General features: G+C 41.7%; 2 protein-coding genes and 2 non-coding genes across 4 annotated transcripts; 1 reads left to right on the plus strand and 3 right to left on the minus strand.

Moving 5' to 3' along the window:
• Positions 1 to 2,468: 2,468 nt before the first annotated feature.
• Positions 2,469 to 7,850, plus strand: c31h15orf40 (chromosome 31 C15orf40 homolog). The gene is made up of 4 exons (XM_064951644.1): positions 2,469 to 2,810; positions 6,902 to 7,031; positions 7,205 to 7,332; positions 7,424 to 7,850. Exons 1-4 carry the CDS (start codon positions 2,613 to 2,615, stop codon positions 7,514 to 7,516), a joined length of 549 nt encoding a protein of 182 aa, XP_064807716.1. The 5' UTR covers positions 2,469 to 2,612; the 3' UTR covers positions 7,517 to 7,850.
• An 11,181-nt stretch (positions 7,851 to 19,031) lies between these two features.
• On the minus strand, positions 19,032 to 25,507 carry LOC135524261 (small ribosomal subunit protein eS17). Its single transcript, XM_064951645.1, has 5 exons — positions 25,421 to 25,507; positions 24,342 to 24,493; positions 22,490 to 22,595; positions 19,508 to 19,573; positions 19,032 to 19,155 (listed from the first exon to the last, which is right to left on the minus strand). Exons 1-5 carry the CDS (start codon positions 25,421 to 25,423, stop codon positions 19,078 to 19,080), a joined length of 405 nt encoding a protein of 134 aa, XP_064807717.1. The 5' UTR covers positions 25,424 to 25,507; the 3' UTR covers positions 19,032 to 19,077.
• On the minus strand, positions 22,754 to 22,883 carry LOC135525369 (small nucleolar RNA SNORA71). Its single transcript, XR_010453139.1, has one exon. It is a non-coding gene; the product is annotated as a small nucleolar RNA SNORA71 (small nucleolar RNA).
• Positions 24,567 to 24,698, minus strand: LOC135525370 (small nucleolar RNA SNORA71). The gene has a single exon (XR_010453140.1). It is a non-coding gene; the product is annotated as a small nucleolar RNA SNORA71 (small nucleolar RNA).
• Positions 25,508 to 27,473: the final 1,966 nt, after the last annotated feature.

The following is a 27,473-nucleotide window of genomic DNA, read 5'->3' on the forward strand; positions in this document are numbered from 1 at the left end:
AGTACAGCTCTTCATATTGTCATAACGTTGGCCTCTTTGGGTATAGCAAGCCCATCCCCCTCCCTGACTCCCCCTTTCCTCCAACTAGGTTGCTGTGGTCAGAGAGATGTAAATTCCTGAGGATCTCCTCATGGACACATAGTAGAGAGAGAGTAAATTTTCACAGATGACAAAGGAAATCCTTCCACCTCACAGAACTTGAGGTACGAACAAATTTCATGTTCCTTTCATGTTCCGGAGAAAGTATAAAAGATTGAAGAATCCAGCTACGAACTGGTCCGTTTGTCACAACTTGGGAAAGCTCATGGGAGACATTACCATAACGCTGTTTATATAATAGCCTCAGATATGAGGTTTACATCTAATTGTTGTATAAGATGAATGAGTGAGTATAATACTGTTTGTATAATTGTGTAATATGATTTTGGACTGTTTAATGAAGAAAAATACAATTCCCTTTTGATTTGAACTAAATCAGAGGACCGCCCCTGAGCTCAGTTAAGGTCAGGCCTCCTGGGACAACCCCTTTTCTGCCATTCCGAATAAAACCCAACTTTGAGAAATTATCAGCAGACCCGAGTTTACCTCAATTACGAGATGGCTAAAGGTTGTAGACCATGTTTTTCTCCATTAGGAGGACAAAGGTTGTAGACCATTGCTGAATCTTTTAACCATACCACGTGGTTAAACTCTTAGACTATCGATACCGACAGAATAAGAACAAGTCTTTGATATTAATTACTAGTCTGCAGCTAGGAATACGGTATCATTGAATGCGAAGAACGACAACCGCCGAAACATCCATTCTATAACGAATGTCACTCTGAACAATCCCCTCTAAACAAAAACCGAGAGAGAGAGGGGGAGAGAGACGGACAATTCTACAAAAGAAACAAACTTTTCACCAGCGATCAAGACGACACACTGAGCGTAAATATATATATTGATTGCAATTGTTCCCGAATGAGTGAGAGTTCATGTGTAAAGGATTAGCATTTCAATTGTTATAATTATTAACTCTGTAGTGACTTCTTAGTCGACCCCCACTTCCCCTTTTGTCTAACAAGCCACCATGCCAGTTTAGCCCACTAGGGCACATTCTCCTATCATTTCATTTAACCACATTTACCTTGTTTGTTTGTTTGTTTATGCATTTCTGTGAATTACTTAGTTAGTAATAAATAAATGCTTTAAGACAATTGATGTATGGATGACTCATAGTGAAGACTGGGTTCGTGCAGATAACCAACCATTTACAACGTTTGGAATGAGACTAACGTGAGGTAAAGTAAATAATTAATTAATTCGAAGACTAATTGATCAGATAAAATATCTGAAAAGTTATTTTAGGAAATGATAACTTTGTAATCTGAATATTTTTCCTTGGTGCCCTGACTTCCTAGTAATTACGGTTACATGATTAATCAGTCTAATCGCGTAATAACTAATTACAGAGAATCTTTGATAAAAACTATCAGTCTTCAGTTAATGATAGTAAAGACACGACAATATGTTCAAGCGTGGTGGTGGCTGCTTCATGTTATGGGTATGCTCGTCATCGGCAAGGAATAGAGAGTTTTATAGGATAAAAAGTAACGGAATAGAGCTAAACACAAGTCCTAAAGGAAAACCTAGTTCAGTTTGCTTTCCAACAGACAATGGGAAACAAATTCACCTTTCAGACAGGACAATAACCTAAAACACAAGGCCAAATATACACTGGAGGTGCTTACCAAGAGGACATTGAATGTTTCTGAGTAGCCTAGTTACAATTGACTTAAATCAGCTTGAGGATCTAAGGCAAGACTTGAAAATAGCTGTCTAGCAATGATCAGCGACAGAGCTTGAATATGTTTTTTAAAGAATAATGTGCAAATATTATACAATCCAGGTGTGCAAAGCTCTTGCTGTAATCGCTACCAAAGGGATGTGAATACTTATGTAAATGAGCCACTTTATTTTCAATAAACTATCTAAGATTTCTAAAAACATGTTTTCACTATCCTCATGTAACACAAAAATGTGGAATATGTTGAGGGTTATGAATACTTTATGAAGCACTGTACAGCCTAATCTATGGATTGTGCACCCATGAAATGCTAATATTTGTGTAAACTCTACACAGTTGTGTTCTGCGAGTGTCAGTGAGTAGGCTGATATCCCATTTCATGAGTGCACAATTAATAGGTTAGGCTGTACAGTGCCTTCATAAAGTATTCATAACCCTCAACATATTCCACATGCCCCAAATGCAATTCTAAAGTATAATACATCCACCGTGAAATTTCAAAAGATTTTTACTTTTTTGTGTCAAATTAACTAATTATTGCATTTTACTGAATTTATATAACAACATTCCGACTTTGTTAAGTATTATCTAGTCCAAACATGGCATGATTCCACTATTTCAATTGGGACTTTTATTTTGAAAGCAAACCGGAAATTACACTATTGTTGCTAATCTTTAGTCTGGCTAGCTTCACATAGGTCCCAGACAGCACTGTGTGCAGTAGCTTTGTTAACATTTTCTGACCGCTGTGCCTTGACGTTACTGGAGATAAAAAAAAAAAATAAATAAAAGCACTATAGTTTGAAGTCACTGAGATTCCTTGATGTTCACCCAAACCCGTTCTCTTCGTTTAACCCGGACAACATTATTTCAGGTGTTACATTTGAGCAACTTTATCCAAAAGCATCTGGCTCTCTACTTCTATCGGAGACTGTCCTCATCATCACACCAGCTTGAGGGACCTTTGGAAGCAAGAAGAAATTACTCTGGAAACCATAACATGCCCAAAAAGGACAAAACGGTAGGGCTGTGCTAAAACAATGTCCGTGTAGTACAACCTCCGCCCAGTACAGTACCCTGCCCAGCCCAGAATTTAGTTACTATTACTAGCCGGCTACCACCTGCGTTACTCAACCCTGCACCTTAGAGACTGCTACCCATACTGTTTTACCCACTTCACATGTATACACATGTATATACTGTATTGTAAAAGCCACTTTATGCTTGATCCGAAAATGTGGTCGGAGACTTCCTATGGAGGTTGTGACGCAATTACGGAGCCTCTGGGGCATGCAGAGGCCAAATCAAACTCTGTTCCGTTCTAAAATGTTGTAACATTGCGGATGGCTCTGTATAGCTCCGCATTGACATGCTTGGCTGACAGTAGGCGGGGTGGTATGTGCAGTATAAACACTAACTTCTTTTAACAACGTCCTTCACAATAGCTCTGCTCCACTAAGCTATGAAAGCCTTAAAGTCTATGGAGGCTGCATTGCAATAAATTCTGTACGGCCACGTCAATTACAGATTGACCATGGAGAGCCTATAAGGCTCATCCTATATAACTACTGTAGGCTACACACTTTTTCTATTCATATACTGTCCATAAACTGGCCAGCAGCATACCACCCTGCATCCCACTGCAGGCTTTCTTCTGAAGTTAAGCAGGTTTGTTCGTGGATGGAAGACCAGATGCTGCTGGAAGTGGTGTTGGAGGGCCAGTAGAAGGCACCCTTTCCTCTGGTCTAAAAATATATATCCCAATGCCCCAGGGCAGTGATTGGGGACATTGCCCTGTGTAAGGTTCTATCTTTCGGATGGGACGTCAAACGGATGTCCTGACTCTCTGTGGTCACTAAAGATCCCATGGCACTTATTGTAAGAGTAAGGGTGTTAACCCCAGTGTCCTGCTAAATTCCCAATCTGGCCCTCATACCATCACAGTCATATGATCATGCCCAATTTACAATTGGCTAATTCATCCCCCCTCCTATTCCCTGTAACTATTCCCCAGGTTGTTGATGTAAATGAGAATGTGTTCTCAGTCAATTTACCTGGTAAAATAAGGGTAAAATAAATCATGTCTATACTGTAGCGACCCAGGTTTATAAGGGAGGTTATCGACTCAGTCCAATGGTGCTTCGGGACAGATGTTTGTGAGTTCAGGTCGCGCTCCCTGCCAAAATGAATGATGTCCTATTGTATAGACAATAGAATGAAAATGAACTAAACTTTTAAGAGATCAGATTTTTTTATTCATAAATACTTTAACACACTTAGCTAGCTACCCACTTTCTTCCTTTCTTGTAAGCATGTATTTTCAGATTCCACAATGATTATTTAGTTGTGGACACGACGCCACCGCATTCCGTCTTGCTCTTGGCTCTCCTCATCTTTGTAAGTCACCTTGATTTTGCACCTGTGTGCTTTAACAGTTTCCTTATTAAAATTAGCGAGCTCCATGACAGCAGCTAAAGCAAGCATGAGGCTACAGCAGAACACAGGAAGACTACAAATGCATGCTGGGCGGGGCATGCCCTGAGCTTGTGAAGTGAGCACTACTTGGAGCCCTACTGGAGCGGGCGAGAAGTCCAACACTCCAGCCTTTGGGAAATTCGAAACTCGCTCCAGTTAAAAATTGGGCACGCTCCGCTCCAGCTTCGCATGCAAGCAACAACGCAGCTAACTTGGCTAGTCTTATGGGGTGAGCAAACAAGCTAGCTAATTAGCTAGGTAGTCTTGTTAGCTAGCTAGCTAGCTTGTTATCTATGCTGGTTGTTAGCTTACATAACTGATTTGTATAATTGTAAGGGATACTTTTATGGAAAATATTAACATTTACAGAGTGGGTGAGCTCCATTCCTGACAGGCTGATCAGATTCAATAGCAGCCTGAGAGGTTGATACAGTTAATTCGGAAAGTATTCAGACCCCATCCCTTTTCTACATTTTGTTACATTACAGCCTTATTCTAAAATTGATTAAATATTTTTTCCCTCATCAATCTACCAACAATACCCCATAATAACAAAGCGAAAATGGGGGAAGGTACCAAAACATTTCTGCAGCATTGAAGGTCCCCAAGATCACAGTGGCCTCCATCATTCTTAAATGGAAGAAGTTTGAAACTACCAAGACTCGTCCTACAGCTGAGCAATCGGGGGAGAAGGGCCTTGGTCAGGGAGGTGACCAAGAACTCGATTGTCACTCAGAAAGAGCTCCAGAGTTCCTCTTTAGAGATGGGAGAACCTTTCAGAAGGACAATCATCTTTGCAGCACTCCACCAATCAGGCATTTATGGTAGAGTGGCCAGACAGAAGCCACTCCTCAGTGAAGTGCACATGACAGCCCACTTGGAGTTTGCCAAAAGACACCTAAAGGACTCAGAACATGAGGAACAAGATTCTCTGGTCTGATGAAACCAAGACTTAACTCTTTGGCCTGAATGCCAAGCATCACATCTGGAGGAAACCTGGCACCATGCCTACGGGGAAGCATGGTGGTTGCAAAATCATGCTGTGCGGATGTTTTTCAGTGGCAGGAACTGGGAGACTAGTCAGGATCAAGGGAATGATGAATGGAGGAAATTACAGAGAGATCCTCAATAGAAACCTGCTCCAGAGCGCTCAGGGCCTCAGACTGGGGCAAAGGTTTACCTTCCAACAGGACAACGATCCTAAGCACACAGCCAAAACAGTGCAGGAGTGGCTTCTGGAAAAGTCTCTGAATATCCTTGAGTGGCTCAGCCAGAGCCCGGACTTGAATCCGATCAAACATCTCTGGAGAGACATGAAAATAGCTGTGCAGCGACACTCCCCTTCCAGCCTGACAGAGCGTGAGAGGATCTGCAGAGAAGAATGGGAGAAACTCCCCAAATACAGGTGTGCCAAGCTTGTAGCGTCATACCCAAGAAGAGTTGAGGCTGTAATCGCTGCCAAAGGTGCTTCAACAAAGTACTGAGTAAAGGGTCTGAATACTTACATAAATATAATAAAAAGAAATTTGGTATACATTTGTAAAAATGTCTAAAAACCCATTCTTACTTTGTCATTATGAGGTATTGTGTGTAGATTGATAAAGGGGGAAAAATATTAAATCCATTTTAAAATAAGTCTAACGTAAACATTTGGAAAAAGTAAATGGGTCTGAATACTTTCTGAATGCTCTGTAAATCAGGATTCTACCTTGTTGGCTGTTCCATAGGTTAAGCTCCTTGCAGAAAGATTAGCAAAGAGTGCATTATGTAAATTATCAAGAGTTAATTCCTGGCAGTCTGATTAGATTCAAAAGCAGCCTCAGAGACTGGCAAGTCAGGATGCTGCCTTGTAGGCTGTCTGCAAGGATCCTTACAAATAAAACAGCCTACAAGGCAGCATCCTGATTGAATCTGATCAGCCTGCCAGGAATAGAGGTCACTCGCTCTGGTTTATATTCATCAGCCTATAAAGCGCTGACAGTTAATCTGCCTGCAATGAGCTTTACCTATAAAACAGCCTAAAGCATCTAGATATCAGCCTTTGAGTCTGAAATTTAATCTGATCAGCCTGTCAGGAATGAAGCTCACCCACTGTGAGTGTAAATATTATACACAAAACATGAAGTGTCACTTATAATTACACATATATCAGTTACGTAAGCTAACAACCATCATAGATAACAAGCTAGCTTGCTAGCTTGCTAACAAGACTACCTAGCTAACTAGTTAGCTCAAAAGACTAGCCAAGTTAGCTGCGTTGTTCCTTGCATGCGATTGGCTGTAGTCTTGGGGGCAGCAAGCAGACTGGGAGACGAGGTTGTCTGTCAGGCATCGTTCAGGGCTTAAATACCCTGCATTGTAATCAACCTGTGGCTGATTGATGAAGTGGTTATCATGCATCTGAAGAAATTAATAGATCATTCATGGTACATTTTATTATTTTGTGATCTCAACAAAACAGCTTTTGTTATGTAGTGATCATGAGATAAATACGTTGTGATCTTGACATAATGAGGTCTATTTTTTTATTTTATTCATATGTCCTCTCTGGAGAGGTTTGAGTCAAATTAACTTTCATGCAGACCAATGGCTACTTACTACTGTACTGTAAAAATGTTGTCCCTCTCTCTTCATCAGAATAAAACTGTAGGCCTACAGAAGCCGTCAGAGAAACCTTCACCTTCTGGGCCAGTAGCTCGAAACAAGAACGGAGTGGTGACAATTTCAGTGCACGCGAAGCCTGGATCTAAACAGAACGCAATTACAGGTGCACTCTTTTTGTATAGCGAAAAATGATGGCAATAGAAACTCAACTTGGAGACTAATTGAGGGCTAGCCCCATATTTGTGTGCCCACATTATTTGTGTATTTTTTTGTGTGTAATACATTTAACGTAGCTGTGCTATGTCATTTTTAAAAAACAAAAATGATCTTTACCAGATGTGTCTATAGAGGCAGTAGGTGTCGCTATTGCCGCACCGCCAACAGATGGGGAGGCCAATGCGGAGCTTGTGCGGTATCTCTCCAAGGTGCTTGAGTTGAAGAGAAGTGAAGTCGTTTTGGACAAGGTTTGTTTATATAGCCTACTGTGTTGCCCATAACAGAACAGTTTTAAATTGAAACTAAAATGCTGCATCATGTCCTTATGTCTCTCTGCAGGGCTCCAGATCCAGAGAGAAGATTATTAAAGTGACTGGGTCACTAACCCCGGAGCAGGTGTTGGACAGGTTAAAGCAAGAGACTTCTAGATGACATCATGGAGGACATTGTATTCCTGGTCCTATGCACCTTTACAGTATTGGTTGATTTTAAGACATCTATGGAAAACAGTTCAGATAAAATAAGATTGTAGCTATGTGTTTGCATCAGCAGATACATACACCAATAAATACACAATATGTGACATGCCCTATATGGAAGCATTCTATAATTATTTGAAATGTGTAGGAGTCTGAAATGATTCCCAAAATGTTGAAAGAACCCTTGTTTACGGAGGCCATCCTCTCTCTTTTCTCAGAAATAATTAGCTTATCATCTTTTGCACTATGATAGTTAAAATAAAAAATAAACATATGAATCACAATGAGTCTTGCCTCAGGTGTGGTTACTTATTTGATTGCTATTGATGTATCATGTTCATACTGACAAAGTTATCTTAAGTTACCACCTTTTCAGCCCATCTACCTTCAGTGCAAGAGATAGCTCACGGTATGTAGAAATGTCACTGGAATGTATAGCGTCCGTTTAGGGGCTCCTGTCCAATTCTGATATTTTGTGGGGTTTTTTTGCCGCTGATATTAACTTTCTTTGTACATAATGTTTCTGCCACCGTTTCCTATGACCTAAAATAGCTTCTGGACATCAGAAAAGCGATCGCTAACCTCGACTTGGATGAAGAGTTCTACTTCAATCAGTCGGCGGCGCAGGACATACTACCCACCCCGGACCAGGCCCTAATCCTGACACTCGGAAGAGAAAGAGATATAGAGGCCGATGTGCAGGTACCCTGATGAAACTATGGCGGCAAGTTAATAATCCACCTCAACCCTCTGTTCTATTGGCGAATGTACAATCACTGGAGAACAAACTGGATGAGCTCCGTTCAAAACTACCTTATCAACAGGACATGAAGAACTGTAATATCCTGTTTCTTGTAAACCTGGCTGAACAAGTATGTGGATAATATTCTAGCTTGTTTTTCTCTATGCATCGGCAGACAGAACGGCAGCGTCGGGTAAGCACAAGGGGGGTGGTGGTGTGTGTCACTTTGTTAACAACAGCTGGTGGGCGATCTCAAATATTAAGTTAGCCTCAAGGTTCTGCTTGCCTGAGTTAGAATACCTCATGATAAGCTGTAGACCATATTATTTACCAAGACATTTCATCCATATTTTTCGTAGCTGTTTATTAACCACCACAAACCGATGCTGGCACTAAGACCACACTCAATGAGCTGTATAGGGCAATAAGCAAATAGGAAAATGCTCATCCAGAGGCGGTGTAAGACTGCTAAATAGTTAACCAAATAGCTACCCGGACTATCTGCATTGACACTATTTGCACGAACTTTTTTGACTCATCACATACTCTGCTGCTACTGTTATGATCTGTCACTTTGTCTACCTCAATTACCTCTTACCCCTGCACATCGACTCTGCACTGGTACCCCTTGTATATAACCAACTTATCGTTTCTCATATGTATCTATTATTACTTTTATTTTTTACTTTGTTTTACTTTTCTGTTATTTCTCTATTTTCTTTCTCTGCGTTGTTGGGAAAGGCCCGTAAGTAAACATTTCACTGTTAGTTTACACTGTTCACGAAGCATGTGGCAACTAAAATTTGATAACATTTGATTTGGTTAGTTAAATCTTTTAGAAAATAGCTTAGATCCTTTTGCCAGTAAAATGTTTTCCCTGCATTCTATTTGTTGCCCCTAAAACCTACATGAATATACCAAACATTAGGAACACCTTACTAATATTGAGTTGCTCCTTTTTGGCTGGATGTCCTTTGGGTAGTGGTGGACCATTCTTGATACACACAGAAAACTGCTGCGCGCGAAAAACCCAGCAGTGTTGCAGTTCTTGACCAAACCGTTGCACCTATTACCATACCCTGTTCAAAGGCACTTAAATCTTTCGTCTTGCCCATTCACCCTCTGAATGGCACACACAAAATACTTGTCTCAAGACTTACAAATCCTTCTTTAACCTGTCTCCTCCCCTTCATCTTTACTGATTTAAGTGGATGTATCAAGTGACATCAATATGGGATCATAGCTTTCACCTGGATTCACCTGGTAGTTTGTGTCATGGAAAGAGCTGGTGTTGTTAATGCTTTGTATACTCAGTGTATGTTTTGTTTATTTTTTTTGACCTCATGTAGGTACCAGTATTTATTTCTGTATCTGTTTTTCTTCTCATTATTTTACCCCCCTTTCGTTGTATCCAATTGGTAGTTAGTCTTCGCTCCTGTAGGGACTCGGGAGAGGCAAAGGTCGAGAGCCGTGCATCCTCCGAAACACAATGCCCACTTAACCCAGAAGCCAGCCGCACCAATGTGTTGCAGGAAACACCATCCACCTGGCAACCGTGTCAGAGTGCACTGCACTCGGCCCGTCACAGAAGTTGCTAGGGCGCAATGGGTCAAGGACGTCCCTGCCGACCAAACCCTCCCCTAACCCGGATGACGCTAGGCCAATTGTGTGCTACCCCATGGGTCTCCCAGTCGAGGCCGGCTGCGACAGAGCCTGGACAAACCCAGAATCTCTAGTGGCACAGCTTGCAGTGCCTTAGACCACTGCACCACTCGGGACGCCCTTTATTTCTGTATCTTATTGCTGTAGTTGTGGTAATGGAAATGGCAGTGAATTCTCAATGACTCTATCTCCCCTGTGGTGTGACAGCAGGACAAGGCAGTCTGCCTGAATCCTGTACTTTTAATCAGGCTGTGGATGAATTTTTGATTCACAGCAGGAATTAACCTTTATTTTGAATGCCCTTCTATTTACTTTTATGCAGCTGCTTACCAAAAAAAGTGACAGGATGACTGCTATATTGTTGTTACATTTTTAAAATCTGATGACATAGTCCAGATAACAACATGTACAGTAATCCGTTACTACCCAACCTGCTCAGCTCCAGAGGACCCAAGTAAGGGCCTTCAGCCCTGTCGGAAACCGAGCAGCTTGCCACGTGAAGGCGCTCCATTCCCTGGGTCTCTCTCATCATGCTGGGCTCCACTGTGTACAACAGTTCCCCGTCGATCTGCAAACTCCAAGGCTTGGCAGTACTGGCCCAGTTTGAGCAGTCGCTGGCAGGAGTACACCTCTGCCACACTCATGTCCGGTAGATTAGAGAGCACTCTTATTAAAGAGCAGAATACTGGGTGCCATTAGCCGAGTTCTCCAATGATGGAGGAAGGGTTGGATGTTTGTGTCTAATGATTTGTAAATATTGCTGCTTTTCTCTGTAATGTAGGGGGCTCGATTGTCTCCAAGTAAAGGTGTTGGTAGAGGTTGATTTCATCATCCTGCTTCTGAAGGCTCATGTCAATTGGCTTCACTCCATGTATTCATGACCAATGTTCCCTCAACATTTTTGCAGCACTGAGAAAATGTCAGGTCTGCTGAGCGCAAATTTGAACGTTGTGAAAATTCTGAGCAACTTCCAGTTCTTGTTTACTGTGAACACGGAGGGTGAACCTGCTTTAAGTTATAGTTTTAACAGTGTCCATGGAGGTTAATGTGGCTATTTGATCATAATGTAGGCTTACCAGACTGTCCTACCATCAAAAACAAGTTGGGATGAGGTTTTGATGTTGGTGTGCTGTGCGTTCATTCCAGACAACTGAACTGTAGATTCGTCTGTCCGCAGAATATTTTGCCAGTAGCGCTGTGGAACATCCAGGTGCACTTTTGCAAACGTCAGATGTGCAGCAATGTTTTTTCTGGACAGCAGTGGCTTCTTCCGTGGTGTCCTCACATGAACACCATTCTTGTTTAGTGTTTCACGTATTGTAGACTCGTCAACAGAGATGTTAGCATGTTCCAGAGATTTCTGTAAGTCTTTAATCTGCCACAATCCTTTCAATAACAGTGATATATCTTTTCAGAGATTCATCTGGACATAGAGCGTGAAGAATTTTGAAAAGGTTCATTGGCAAATGTTGCGCACTCCAGTTGTGGAAAGCTCTTAGATACTTACCCAGAAAGACTCAACTTTAAACGCTGCCAAAGGTGACTAACATGTATCGACTCAAGGGTGTGAATACTTACGTAAATGAGATGTCTGTATTTCATTTGCTAACATAAATATTTTTTAAATCACTGTTATTATGGGGTATTTTTTTGTAGATTGGTGAGAAAATAATGTGTTTCATCCATTTTAAATTCGGGCTGTAACACAACAAAATGTGGAATAATAATATGTATTTACAGGGCCTTCAAAGTATTCACACCCCTTTACTTTTTTCCACGTTGTTGTGTTACAGCCTGAATTGAAAATGTATTTGATAGTGGAATTTCTAAATTCCTGTATGTTTTGTAGCCAAAACCAAATTCTCACTCATTCTAATTCATGAATGAGTTGTAAGTTCATTAATTATGCATGAAGTAGATTGAGACCAGTCTTAAAAGCCAAAGGTAACAGCGTTTATTTCAAGAGAGTACTAACTACATACACATATTTCCACAGGTTATAAACTGAAAATGACATCAGTTTCCCACACTCTCTCCGATTCTCACAATAGCCCAGTGTTTTTAGGTCCGGAGATGTTTTCTACTCCCCTCATAAACCAGACATTCCAATCTGTCTAAAAGATATCTTCTCCTCCACAAATGGTACATCAAGGACCATTCTTATCTGTCAGAAAAGATACGTCATCTCTCTCCCTTAAACTTCCCGAGAGGTACAGACAATTAATTCGTTTTGCTTACATTTTCAGTAACAGCTTAACCAAGAGCCCATACATAATAGATTTAGAATAGATGGTTCTAATTGAAATTTATACATTATTAATCATTTCAACTATAATTTCCTCCAACAGTATTAAATTGAGATTGTACAGTGCCTTGCGAAAGTATTCGGCCCCCTTGAACTTTGCGACCTTTTGCCACATTTCAGGCTTCAAACATAAAGATATAAAACTGTATTTTTTTGTGAAAATCAACAACAAGTGGGACACAATGAAGTGGATGGACATTTATTGGATATTTCAAACTTTTTTAACAAATCAAAACTGAAAAATTGGGCGTGCAAAATTATTCAGCCCCGTTACTTTCAGTGCAGCAAACTCTCTCCAGAAGTTCAGTGAGGATCTCTGAATGATCCAATGTTGACCTAAATGACTAATGATGATAAATACAATCCACCTGTGTGTAATCAAGTCTCCGTATAAATGCACCTGCACTGTGATAGTCTCAGAGGTCCGTTAAAAGAGCAGAGAGCATCATGAAGAACAAGGAACACACCAGGCAGGTCCGAGATACTGTTGTGAAGAAGTTTAAAGACGGATTTGGATACAAAAAGATTTCCCAAGCTTTAAACATCCCAAGGAGCACTGTGCAAGCGATAATATTGAAATGGAAGGAGTATCAGACCACTGCAAATCTACCAAGACCTGGCCGTCCCTCTAAACTTTCAGCTCATACAAGGAGAAGACTGATCAGAGATGCAGCCAAGAGGCCCATGATCACTCTGGATGAACTGCAGAGATCTACAGCTGAGGTGGGAGACTCTGTCCATAGGACAACAATCAGTCGTATATTGCACAAATCTGGCCTTTATGGAAGAGTGGCAAGAAGAAAGCCATTTCTTAAAGATATCCATAAAAAGTGTTGTTTAAAGTTTGCCACAAGCCACCTGGGAGACACACCAAACATGTGGAAGAAGGTGCTCTGGTCAGATGAAACCAAAATTGAACTTTTTGGCAACAATGCAAAACGTTATGTTTGGCGTAAAAGCGACACAGCTCATCACCCTGAAAACGCCATCCCCACTGTCAAACATGGTGGTGGCAGCATCATGGTTTGGGCCTGCTTTTCTTCAGCAGGGACAGGGAAGATGGTTAAAATTGATGGGAAGATGGATGGAGCCAAATACAGGACCATTCTAGAAGAAAACCTGATGGAGTCTGCAAAAGACCTGAGACTGGGATGGAGATTTGTCTTCCAACAAGACAATGATCCAAAACATAAAGCAAAATCTACAATGGAATGGTTAAAAAATAAACATATCCAGGTGTTAGAATGGCCAAGTCAAAGTCCAGACCTGAATCCAATCGAGAATCTGTGGAAAGAACTGAAAACTGCTGTTCACAAATGCTCTCCATCCAACCTCACTGAGCTCGAGCTGTTTTGCAAGGAGGAATGGGAAAAAATTTCAGTCTCTCGATGTGCAAAACTGATAGAGACATACCCCAAGCGACTTACAGCTGTAATCGCAGCAAAAGGTGGCGCTACAAAGTATTAACTTAAGGGGGCTGAATAATTTTGCACGCCCAATTTTTCAGTTTTTGATTTGTTAAAAAAGTTTGAAATTTCCGATAAATGTCGTTCCACTTCATGATTGTGTCCCACTTGTTGTTGATTCTTCACAAAAAAATACAGTTTTATATCTTTATGTTTGAAGCCTAAAATGTGGCAAAAGGTCGCAAAGTTCAAGGGGGCCGAATACTTTCGCAAGGCACTGTATCACTGATCTACACACAATACCCCATAATGTCATATTTTCAAAGATGAAATGTCTTGAGTCAATAAGTATTCAACCCCTGTGTTATGGCAAGCCTGAATAAGTTCAGGAGTAAAAATGTGCTTAACAAATTGCATATTAAGCTGCATGGACTCATTCCGTTGTCAATAATAGTGGTTAATAACATGATTTTTTTTAAACTACTCCATCTCTGTACCCCACACATACAATTATCTGTAAGGTTCCTCAATCAAGTAGTGAATTTCAAGCACAGATTCAACCACAAAGACCAAGGAGGCTTTTCACAGTCTCGCAAGAAGGTCCCTGATTGGTAGATGTGTAAAAACATTTAATAAAGCAGAAGCTGAATAACCCTTCTTGCAATATGGGTCTCCCGAGTGGCGCAGCGGTTTAAGGCACTGCATTTCAGTGCTGAAAGTATCATTACAGACCCTGGTTCGATTCATGGTTGTATCACATCCGGCTGTGATTGGGAGTCCCATAGGGTGGCGCACAATTGGTCCAGCGTTGTCTGGGTTAGGATTTAGCCAGGGTAGGCCGTCATTGTAAATAAGAATTTGTTCTTAACTGGTCAGGGATTTCACCATGAGGCCAACAGTGATTTTAAAACATTTACAGAGTTTAATGGTTGGGATATGAGAAAGCTGAGGATGGCTCAACAACCTTGTTGTTGCGGCAGGTAGCCTCATGGTTGGGCCAGTAACTGAAAGACTGCTGGATTGAATCCCCAAGCTGAGAAGGTAAAAATATGTATTTCTGAACAAGGCACTGTTCCTCCCGTAGGTCGTCATTGTAAATATGAATTTGTTCTTAACTAATTTCACTAGCTAAATAAAGGTTAAAAAAATGTAGTTCCTCCACAATACTAACCTGATAGTGAAAATTTGGAAGCCTGAACAGACTAAAAATATTCCAAAACAATTAAGTAATACTGCAAAACATTTACCAAAGAAATTCACTTTTTTGTCCTGAATAGAAAGCGTTTTGTTTGAGTACCACTCGAGTACCAAATCTGTCGTTCTGCCCCTGGCAGTTAACCCACTGTTCCTCGGCTGTCATTGAAAATAAGAATTTTTACTTGCGTAGTTAAATAAAGGTAAAATAAATAAAAAAATAGTTATGCTTGTCAGAATAGGATCAAATGAAACGGACTAGACACTGGGAGACGAATTCACCTTTCAGCAGGACAATGACCTAAAACAAAAGGCCAAATCTACACTGGAGTTGCTTACGAAGACGACATTGAATATTCTTGAGTGGCCTAGGTACAATTGACTCAAAATTGACGTGAAAATCTATGGCAAGACTTGAAAATGTCTGTCTAGCAATGATCAACAAGCAGCTTGAAGAAGGTCAATCCATTTGATTAGCAGCCTTGTTTTCCTCTGAGGTCCTGGGTGGCAGGAAGCTTGGCCCCGGTGATGTACTGGGCCGTACTCACCACCCTCTGTAGCACCTTGCCATCGGGTGCCTTGTCGTTACTGTAAGTTACTGTTCCTTGTAGTTACCAAGCGATGATGCAGCCAATTAAGATGCTCTCAATGGTGCTGTAGAACCATTTGAGGATCTGAGAGGCCCTTATGTTGATGGTCAGCATGGCGGATGTGTTGTTGCCTACCCTCATCACCTGGGGGCGGTCCGTCAGGAAGTCCAGGATCCAGTTGCAGAGGGAGGTGTTCAGTCCCAGGGTCCTGAGCATGGTGATGCGCATGGAGGGGTGCTCAGCTGTAGTCAATGAAGAACAGTCTTACATAGGTATTCCTTTTGTCCAGGTGGGTGGGGGCAGTGTGCAGTGCAATAGAGATTGTGTCATCTGTGGATCTGTTGGGTGGTATGCAAATTGGAGTGGGTCCAGTGTGTTTTGGATGATGGTGTTGATGTGAGCCATGACCAGCCTTTCAAAGCATTTCATGGCTATGGATGTGAGCGCTATGGGGCGATAGTCATTTAGGCAGGTTACCTTGGCGTTCGGGGTGGTCTGCTTAAAACAAGTTGGTATTACAAACCGGGTCAGGGATAGGTTGAACATTCATTCCAGTGAAGACATTTTCCAGCTGTTCAGTACACGTCCTGGTATTCCCTCTAGCCCTATGGCCTTGCTAATGTTAACCTGTTTAAAGTCTTACTTACATCGGCTATGGAGAGAGATCACACAGTCGTCCGGAACAGCTGGTGTTCTCATGCATGGTTCAGTGTTGATTGCCTTGACATGAGCATAGAAGGCATTTAGCTCATCGTCTGGGTTTCCCTTTGTAATCCTTGATAGTTTACAAGCATGTCAAGTTTCATTAAGATTAGAGGTGAGCTCAACTTTGTAGCAAACTCTATAGCAAACTAAATGTAACATTAAAGCACAACCGAAAAGTAATTAGGAGACAAACATTTAATGAGTGTCTTAATTGATAAGAGACCTTGTTTTGATCGATGGAGGAAGTCAATGGGATTGATTTCGGTTGTACGGAGGTGAATTTCTGTTCCTGGGGATGAATTGAGATTGATTGGGTCAGTTGGTGTTATTGAAGTCCTCTCATCTGGCAGTGGCATTGGTCCTCCTCAATCACTACTGCTTGATTCAGAATAGGTAAAGCAATAATTTTCTGTGAGATTTTCCTGGTAATCTGGCTCATTTTCTAAACTTTTTTACAACACAGAGGAGATTAAGGATGGAAGCTGTTGGAGGATAGTGGGTGTGTTGGGGAAATGGGGATGGGGTGTGAGCACAGTGAGTTTTGAAGATGGGCTATGTAGGCAGCGCTAAACAGACTTCAAAAGAAGACAAGCGGGAAGCAAATTGTGGCCAACAGCCTGGCGGAAATTGGCAGAGGAACAAGGGGAGGACTTTAAACCCTTTTACTTGCCCCTCTTTGATGGATATTTATAGCAGGAGGTTTCACAGCACTGAATAGTGGAAAACCCATTTTTATTGTGCCCCGGGCACACAGAACTGGAAAATAAGATTTGGCTTTCATTCTTGATGCGCTTGTTGAGACGAGATTACATGATGTCGAATCCTAACTTTAAATAACTCAGATTTTTTACTGCACGTCAATGCATGATTTTATCAGTTTAAGTTAAGTACTTATGACTCAAATTGATAATCTGCCCTATGCAAAGATGAAAAATACTGTATATCCTAATCATAGTACTACTTTTTTACCCTGTTTTCTCCCCAATTTCATGGTATCCAATTGGTAGTTACAGTCTTGTCTCATCACTGCAACTCCCGTACAGACTCGGGAGAGGCGAAGGTCGAGAGTTGTGTCCTCTGAAACACAACCCAATCTTGACACAATGCCCCCTTAACCCAGAAGCCAGCCGCACCAATGTGTCGGAGGAAACACCATGCACCTGGCGACCTGTGTCAGCGTGCACTGCGCCTGGCCCGCCACAGGAGTTGCTAGAGCGCGATAGGACAAGGACATCCCTGCCGGCCAAACCCTCCCCTAAGCCGGACGACGCTGGGCCAATTGTGCGCCAACCCATGGGTCTCCCGGTCGTAGCCAGCTGTGAGAGATCATAATACATTGAACAGTCCAATATCTATATCACTGCAGTTCTACCTGCTACCAGTGGTGCTTGTGTTATTGAATACCTAAAAATAAAGTATAAAATAGGTTACTTTAACTGTGTAATAACCATTTTACCATGTCATATATTCTTAGTGATTACCTGGTATTTGCTATAAAATATAGTTCCAATAGGGTGCAGATGGGAAATGAAAACCAGATCCCAAGGGTATTGTGGTTTGTGTCTGTCATTTCAGATATGGTCTGATAACCCCCCCCCCCCTTTCTCAATCTCTACTGATTGGCCTGGTGCACCCCTTTCAAATCCACATCACTTCACCAGACCCATAACCTGCCAGTGGACACCAGGGTACGCTATTCATCACAGCCCATGCAAAAAAAGGGATGTAGCATGAAATGGGGCCTTTTATCTGTGCTTGAAGACTGTCATATAGACACATCTGCAAAAATAAAAACAAAGTGACCAGAGGAAAGAGTCACCCCTACTGGCCTTCTAACACCACTTCTATTTGATCTCTCATCCATGGATTGAGCAAGTCCAAACCTGTTAAGCTTCAGAGGTAAGTCAGCAGTGGGATAGAAGGTGGTATGGCTACTAGTCAGTTGTCTTCTATCTTAGTAGTAGACACATTTTTGAGTGATTTTCTCTAGATGGTTGACTGAAGTGTGCAGATGTCACCCTAGCTTCCCATTATACTATGTTTGAGTGTAATATGTTTACCTAGCTATTATTTTCAGGGGTCATTGAATTCTAGAGGGTTTACAATAGGTCTTCTACCTGAAGAACCAAGTGAAAATGCACAAACTTCATTGATCTAAAACTACTTAGTCATGTTTTTCTATTAACACATAATTGTAAATAATGGAATATAATCAGGTCTTTCAATATTCACATAAGTGGATGTGCAAAATGTAAAGATGCCATTTGATCATAGAGGGAAATGAGTTTTAAACTTCATGGGTCAAATGGAATGTTTGTTCTAATCCACTCAATCCAAAACCCTACAAAGATTTTAACAGTACTGTGCACAGTACTAACTCAAGAGCTCTCAAATGTAAAGTTATGTTAATCTCACTTCACAATGCTGCTGTAGCAGTGAATGAGTAATACTGGAACCCAACCTTATTGCACAAAGCCTGCAATGACAGGTCGGCCAATTGAAACAAGCACATTAACAAGGACTAAACACATATATCCAATTCACATTTTCCCACATAGCATGATTATTGCTTTCCCCTTTCTGAAAATGTCTAAAATACCAATTATCCTGGAGTGTGCACTCATGCGTTTCTACTTGTTCTTAACCAGGAATGGGTAACTCCAGTGCTCTGGGGCCAGAGTGGTGTCACTTTCTCCCCATACCTAGCTAACACATCTGATTAAACTAATTGCATTCTAAACTGAAGATCATGATTAGTGGATTATTGGAGTCAGGTGCGTTAACTGGGGCAAAATTGTGACACCAATCCAGCCCTTGAGTTGCCCATCCATGTTCTAAACAGCAACACCACTAGGAAACACTGCTTTTTGTGTACTTTTTCATTTTATTATTAAGCGATATGACAAATGCCTAGACTCCTCTTGGTGTCTTGAAGTTCATTCCGACAGTTGGCTGGGTGACTTGCAGGTTCGACAAACTGCCAAAGTCCTGGAGGAAGATAAAAATCTAATTTCACCAACAAGTTACCACCAGAATACACAACAGGTTAATGCTAACAATGTAAATTGCAGAAGACTGGTCTCGTAACGCCGAGTAGTTTCACCCTGAAGTTAAGACTGAGGAGGACGTGGAAGATATTTTAAAGATGCAGGGTTTGACAGGTACTGGTATTCCAACAATCATGGGAAAATCTCAGTCATGGTTCTTGTACGATCAATGACTATGGCAACAATCATGCCATTGTCACTTTTTATACAGGGTTAAAACCAAGGTGTCATCTTCACGCTGCACATATATTCATCATTAAGACACCAAACGTAGCTGCCTGTAATGGACTTACCAGTAGCTTGAGCATCTCCTTGGTGTCTGGGTCGACCTCGATTATCTCCTGGTCGAGTGCAGACACCTGGAAACAAAAACAAAGATTTAGTTACTGCGCTAATGGCATGTCAGCGCTGTCCACAAAATAATGTATTAATAGTGTGCATGTTAAACAGGCAACACTGCCACATGACACCAATTCAACAGGGCATACAGCAGTTACTGGCTGCCTGGGACAAGGTTTGCAGTCTTAACACATTTATTTTTATTTTTTAATATACAGGGTTTGACAGGAACAGGTATTCCAACAAACACGGGAAAAGCTTTCAAGATCACTATTCCTGAACTTTTAATGGCAACAGTCATGCCATAGTCACTTTCGATACCGGGCAAATCAAAAAGAATTTCAGATTTGAATCAAAAGGTGTCACATCCTATCCCAACTATAGACTTAAGATTCCCAATGGCAGCAGCGCAAGGCGATTGTTGATGACTAAAAGCAGTTTATGAGAATGCATCTTATGGTGCCTAGGCAAAGTAGAAGCATGCATAGCTATCAGGGCTTGACATTAACGCTTGTCCACTTGCCCGGGGAAAAAAAATAAAAGTCAGACAAGAAGAATATAGATTTAAGTTGGCTGAAAAAAACATGTAAAAACAGAAATATCAAACATCAAACTGGATGCAATTATTGTAGACCTGCATTGACAGGCACAAGCATTCTTTCAATCATGTAGTCATTCGCAAGATGCGTTTTTGAGATCAAAGCGAGCCTAGCCGCGTGTGCACATTTGTTGATATTCATTGCGAGTTAGTGAGTTATTTGCCCAGTTATAGCTAATGAAAATCCTGGTCATTCATTGTGTATGCATCACCTCCGTGTGCCAGTGGGCCATTGACAGAGGAGAGCGAGACATTTACGCAGCAGGTAAAATAATGACGCAGCGCTCAAAATTGGTTAGAATTCTCCTCTATTCAATACTAGCCATGTAATTCTGACCAAGTAAAAAAAAATATATTCTTAGAATTGCCTAATTGACAAGTAACTCCAATGCTGTCAAGAAGTGAATACAATATTTGAACCTTACAAATAGATGAACATCTTAGTTAGCTACCTCACCCACCTTAGCCATTTGATCCCTGTTTTATACAGTAGCCTATCGGTGCAGTATTTTACTTCAAGGCCACAACGGCAGGAGATACTGTACAAAATATTGGATCAGAGACTAGCAGCCTTCCATTGTCAATACCAGTGATAATGAATGAATGTTACACTGAACACAAATATAAACACAACATGTAAAGTGTTGGTCCCATGTTTCATGAGCTTAAGTATACCAGAAATCTTTCATACGCACAAAAAGCTTATTTCTTTCAAATTTTGGGCACAAATTTGGTTACATCCCAGTTTGAGAGCAGTTCTCTTCTGCCAAGACAATCCATCCACCCGACAGGTGTAGCATATCAAGAAGCTGATTAAACAGCATTCTCATTGCACAGGTGCACCTTGTGCTGGGGACAATAAAAGGCCACTAAAAATGTGCTGTTTTGTCACAGCACAATGCCACAGACGTCTCAAGTTGAGGTAGTGTGCAATTGGCATGCTGACTGCAGGAATGTCCACCAGAGCTGTTGCCAGAGAATTGAATGTTGATTTCTCTACAATAAGCTGCCTCCAACGTTGTTATAGAGAATTTGGTAGTACGTCCAACCTGCCTCAGAACCGCAGACCACGTGTATGGCGTTGTGTGTGCAAGAGATTTGCTGATGTTAATGTTGTGAACAGAGTGCACAATGGTGGCGTTGAGGCTATGGGCAGGCATAAGCTACGGACAACAAACACGATTGCATTTTAATTGATGGCAATGTGAATGCACAGCGGTACCGCGATGAGATCCTGAGGCCCATTGTTGTACCATTCATCTGCCACATTTACCTCATGTTTCAGCATGATAATGCACAACCCCATGTCGTAAGGATCTGTATACAATTCATGGAAGCTGAAAATGTCCCAGTTCTTCCATGGCCTGCATACTAATCAGATGTGTCACCCATTGCGCATGTTTGGGATGCTCTGGATCAACCTGTGAAACAGTGTGTTCCAGTTCTCGCGAATATCCAGAAACTACACACAGCCATTAAAGAGGATTGGGACAACATTCCACAATCAACAGCCTGATTGACTTTATGCGAAGGAGATGTCGCAATGCACGAGGCAAATAGTGGTCACACCAGATACTGACTGGTTTTCTGTTCCACGCCCCTACTTTTTTTTTTAAAGGTATCTGTGCCCAACTGTATTACCAGTCATATGAAATCCATAGATTAGGGCCCAATTAATTTATTTCAATTGACTTACTTAATTTTTGCATGTTTTGTTTATATTTTGGTTCAGTATATTGTGTAAAGAGGCTCATTGCGTCATACAGCACCTTTTTGGCCCATGGTGTTAGACCTTTAACAATTTAATAGGATGAGAAAAAAGAACAAACCCACTCTTGCTAGTATCACTGCTCTTTATTATGCTTTACGTATCGGCCTCAAGGCCTTCGCCAGAGCTTGAAGGCCGATACGTAAAGCTTAATAATGAGTATTGATACAAGCAAGAGCAGTGTGCTGGTTTCTCAAGCTAGGTTGCTTGTCAATGTTTGAGTTTGCTTCTACAGCTAGCAAAGAGACATTGTCTGCCTCTACTAGTGAGGTTCTCACAGGCACATGACTGATGGCCCCATTACCATGGTAACCTTAAAGGGGCAGTTGAAAATGTGTCTGATATTTTGGTTAAAAGGTCACAGAATATTAAGTTCAGCAATATACCACAAAACATATGTAAAAAAAAAAAAAAAAAGCAAAGCAAAGCAATTTCATGTTTATTTTTTTCTTTTGGGGGGGGGGGCAATATTGGCACAAAAATATATTTTGGCTGGTATGAACTGTGGTTGGTAGATTTTTGTAAATCTAAAGTTATTTTTAAGCCCTGTGTGGGTGGGGGCACACTTGCCTCTGGGACGTAGTTGTCCCTCCTCTCCCTCTCCTCCTCCTGGAGCTTGATGGAGATGCCTCTGACGGGGCCCCTCTGGATGCGCTTCATGAGATGGGTCACATACCTGAGTGCACAATCAAGAATCCAGTTCATTCACATTCAACTTCACAATTGTCACAGCATTGGATCACACCAGTTTTTTTAAATTGCAAGATCACTAAAAACTAGCCTAACATGAGAATGAGGTTTCACACAAGTTCAGATTGTTGCGGACGTAGAAGATGTTTGAAAGATACAGGGTTTGACAGGAACAGGTATGCCAACAAACACGGGAAAAGCTTTCAAAAATCACTGTTCCTGTACTATCAATGACTATGGCAACAGTCATGCCATAATCACTTTCGATACAGGGTTTTAAGTGGCGAACTAGCAATAATTAGCTCGGTCAGGGATATGATAGAATGAATGAGTCTGTTCCTCCAAGCCAGTGCAGCAGACTGGCTGTGATTCACCCATGCTATTACAAGTAGTGTTGAACTCCAACCTGATTGAACTGCAGCATAGTCAATGTTAATTAAATTAACAAATGTAATGAATGAGCTACTTCGGGGTTGACCAATATGCTTTATGTTGACATAAGCTCAAATTCAATCCATAGGCAACACTAGCCACAAAACACAGCATAGACTAGCTTCTTTTAGAATCCAAGAGAGAAATACTTACTCTCATCTCTATCATGTAGGCTCAGCATTACCGAACAGTCCTACTACAAGTCCTATGAACAAACTTAATTTCAACTTTACCTGTTGTCTGCTGATTTTATCTCCCAATCAGACAAAATATCCAAGGGGAATCGTCATCAACCCAACCTTCAGTACACTGGTCTGTTTATCTGTTTTTCGCATGTGAAAAACACTTGCACAATATGGCCGAGACGAACCGAACGTGGTCCCACACAATCAGCTGGCAAATTTCACAAACAGTTCCAACAGATGGAGAGGAAATGTGCTTTGGTCAACTACGTTCAGGTTACATTCGGCTATCATTTACATATTGTGTATCAAGTACAATGCGTCAGGAGATTGAAAAAAACAAGCGACAAAACCTATAGGTGCAGCAAAAAGTCAGACAAACACTTTTCTGTGGATACCCCATCTCCACCTCCTACTGTCAAAAAGACCAACAGCACAGACAACCGGTAAAGTGTAAAGATAATTGTATTCAACATTCTGGCTTGTAGAGACTCCTGAGTCTTTTTCAGGCAGATTTAATCAAGACTGAATATCCATGGGGTAACCGTGGAAACAGTCTGAAGTTCAAGCAATGTCTAAACATGAGTCATTCAACACAACAAATTAAAAGGGGAAGAGCAATGTAAAATAATTTTATGTCATGTTATGCATCTCAGTGGTGTTGGTGTCCTGATGACAGTATGGGGTGTGTATGTATGTATGTATGTATGTATGTATGTATGTATGTATGTATGTATTTATAGTTCAATGTGATAGTGCCTCATCCCATAGCATCCATAAAGATCTCAGTACAAAGGGGAAACCCCTAAACAATCCATCTCAAACACAACCACCTTAATCATGTTTATGTACATGCCACCCCATCTCATTCACATACACAAAATGCCCACTTACCCAGAAACACTACCATGGTGTGATCAAATGACAAGTTACGGTCATCCTTTTAAAAGACTACATACAGCCAAATCTGACTTCTTCAAAGTCACTGGTCTAAAGATTGAATCTGTTCAAAAGGCCAGTGGTGCCACCAAGATAAATGGTTGAGAAACACTGCTCACTTGGTCTCCTTCTATGCTCTAAACATAGACCATATGTCTAATGTCTAAAGAAAGACTCACCCAGCTATCTTGTTGCGCAGCTTCTTGCTGGGGATGATTGCGATCTCCTCGCACACCCTCTTGTTGGTGTGGAAGTCATTTCCCAGCCTGGTGTAGTACTTCTCAATGATGACCCGGGCGGCCTTTTTCACCGTCTTAGTCCTGACTCGTCCCTGTTGTAAAGTTGTACAAATTACTTTCACTTTCCCGAATACTTAGAATGGCCCAAATTCTACACATTTAAAATGTCTGAGAGAACCAGGGTTCAGTTGGGATTGAGGACCCATCAAACACGGGAAAGGCTCTCATTTCACTTTTCCTTGTACTATCAATGACCTGGCCACTTAAATCAACACCATAGCCACTTTCGATACAGGGTTTAATGTAAGAAATTAAAGTACAGAAGCTGCTGAAATTGTAGGTTTCAGTATCCCCACGGCTGACATGCAACCTACATTTAGCTTACTAACCAGAAATGCAAAATCGTAACTAGCTAGCCCAATAACGTTACTACTTGTAACGTTACTAGTTATCTGGGTTGCAACTTTGTGTATACTGGCTAACTAGCGAGGTACCTGGCTAGTAAATGGAAGTCATGACTAGTTACACCAGTGATTAATCATAACTAGCAGGCTAGTACTGTATATGGATAAATAACTACCGGTAGCTAGATTTGGCAATAAGGTACCGTTAGTTAGCCAATTAACCAGTTCTGCTTATCAGTATCACGAATGAAATTCAATTCCTTTACACACAGCTTAAACCTAGGTGCAACACCACCCAACACACATCGGATGATTGTGCAACATTGAAGGCACTGCCAGTTCTCTACTGATTTTAATCAAATCAAGATATGGAAAACGAGGTTGTTCATGGACAGCCAAATGCCAGCGTACTGCTTCTTCCGTTAACATGTCGGGGAACACTCTACATTAAATTGTTCATAAAAACTGCCAGGAACGGCATTCCAACTCAATATGTCAATGTGATTGTATAATACATCCAACATGTTACTATTACAGACCTAAATACCCTTACGGTTGGTTAAAAAGCGCCGATTACGATAGATTTAGTGGCGTTGTAAATGTTTGAGTACCCACCATATTGAATCGGGTTAGTTGAAGAGGCCAAACAAATTCTTGAGCAGAAGTTTAAAAAAGAGGGCATGCGGGACTGGCAAACCAAGGCGAAAATGCTTTGCTGGCCCCTAGTGGTGGAGGAATTCGTGAAACAATTATCAGATTTAATTTATTAGGAAAGATTTCTATTCCCAAACTGTTTACGTATATAGGATTATGAATTCAAATTGGTGTGCAGCAGTGTACATAAAAGGTATTGCTCAAAATAAAGTGAAGAGCTACAAAACACACTTTAGGCTACTTTATAATAATGCTTGAAAACAGAAACATTTGGTTTCCCCTGTTGAGCTTCAGTTCAGTCCGGTCCATCTTCAAATAGTGCATAAATATTGCACATCTCACATTGTACAGTCTGAGTATTAACATGAGAAACAAATTCAAGTTTCATTGTTCCTTATGCCGATTCTGTCTATGGCTGATATGGATTCTTATGGAATCATTCTGCCAATGCTTTGGTTCTCATTCAGGTGATGTCACACCATAAGTTTAGTGAAAAGCAAGAGCTGCACACCCCAAAAAGTTAGTAGAGGTGCTGACTAATGGTGAGTAAACTGTAGGCTTTGTACACTGCTCAAATAATGGGAACACTTAAACAACACAATGTAACTCCAAGTCAATCACACTTCTGTGAAATCAAACGGTCCACTTAGGAAGCAACACTGATTGACAATACATTTCACATGCTGTTGTGCAAATGGAATAGACAACAGGTGGAAATTATAGGCATTTAGCAAGACACCCCCAATAATGGAGTGGTTCTGCAGGTGGGGACCACAGACCACTTCTCAGTTCCTATGCTTCCTGGCTGATGTTTTGATCACTTTTGAATGCTGGCGGTGCTTTCACTCTAGTGGTAGCATGAGACGGAGTCTACAACCCACACAACTGGCTCAGGTAGTGCAGCTCATCCAGGATGGCACATCAATGCAAGCTGTGGCAAGAAGGTTTGCTGTGTCTGTCAGCGTAGTGTCCAGAGCATGGAGGCGCTACCAGGAGACAGGCCAGTACATCAGGAGATGTGGAGGAGGCCGTAGGAGGGCAACAACCCAGCAGCAGGACCGCTACCTCCGCCTTTGTGCAAGGAGAAGGAGGAGCACTGCCAGAGCCCTGCAAAATGACCTCCAGCAGGCCACAAATGTGCAGGTGTCTGCTCAAAAAACAGACAGAAACAGACTCCATGAGGGTGGTATGAGGGCCCAACACGGTGCAGGACATTTGGCATTTGGCAGAGAACACCAAGATTGGCAAATTTGCCACGGGCACCCTGTGCTCTTCACAGATGAAAGCAGGTTCACACTGAGCACAACTGACAGACGTGACAGTCTGGAGACGCCATGGAGAACGTTCTGCTGCCTGCAACATCCTCCAGCATGACCGGTTTGGCGGTGGGTCAGTCATGGTGTGGGGTGGCATTTCTTTGGGAGGGTCGCACAGCCCTCCATGTGCTCGCCAGAGGTAGCCTGACTGCCATTAGGTACCGAGATGAGATCCTCAGACCCCTTGTGAGACCATATTCTGGTGTGGTTGGCCCTGGGTTCCTCCTAATGCAAGACAATGCTAGACCTCATGTGGCTGGAGTGTGTCAGCAGTTCCTGCACGAGGAAGTCATTGATGCTATGGACTGGCCCGCCCGTTCCCCAGACCTGAATCCAATTGAGCACATCATGTCTCGCTCCATCCACCAACGCCACGTTGCACCACTGACTGTCCAGGAGTTGGCGGATGCTTCAGTCCAGGTCTGGGAGGAGATCCCTGAGGAGACCATCCGCCACCTCATCAGGAGCATGCCCAGGCGTTGTAGGGAGGTCATACAGGTACGTGGAGGCCACACACACTACTGAGCCTCATTTTGACTTGTTTTAAGGACATTACATCAAAGTTGGATCAGCCTGTAGTGTGGTTTTCCACTTTAATTTTGAGTGTGACTCCAAATCCAGACCGCCATGGATTGATAAATTTGATTTCCATTGATACTTTTTGTGTGGTTTTGTTGTCAGCACATTCAACTATGTAA

This window comes from Oncorhynchus masou, chromosome 31 (genome assembly GCF_036934945.1).
Source record: "Oncorhynchus masou masou isolate Uvic2021 chromosome 31, UVic_Omas_1.1, whole genome shotgun sequence".
Lineage (NCBI taxonomy): Eukaryota > Metazoa > Chordata > Actinopteri > Salmoniformes > Salmonidae > Oncorhynchus > Oncorhynchus masou.

Coding starts and splice junctions, on each gene's coding strand:
- c31h15orf40 (XM_064951644.1), top strand. CDS start 2,613: ATGTTCACCCAAACCCGTTCTCTTCGTTTAACCCGGACAACATTATTT. Junction 2,811..6,901: donor TGCCCAAAAAGGACAAAACG/GTAGGGCTGTGC, acceptor TCTCTTCATCAG/AATAAAACTGTAGGCCTACA. Junction 7,032..7,204: donor TAAACAGAACGCAATTACAG/GTGCACTCTTTT, acceptor GATCTTTACCAG/ATGTGTCTATAGAGGCAGTA.
- LOC135524261 (XM_064951645.1), bottom strand. Junction 19,574..22,489: donor GGGACAACTACGTCCCAGAG/GCAAGTGTGCCC, acceptor TTTTGTTTCCAG/GTGTCTGCACTCGACCAGGA. Junction 19,156..19,507: donor AGGAGATGCTCAAGCTACTG/GTAAGTCCATTA, acceptor ATCTTCCTCCAG/GACTTTGGCAGTTTGTCGAA.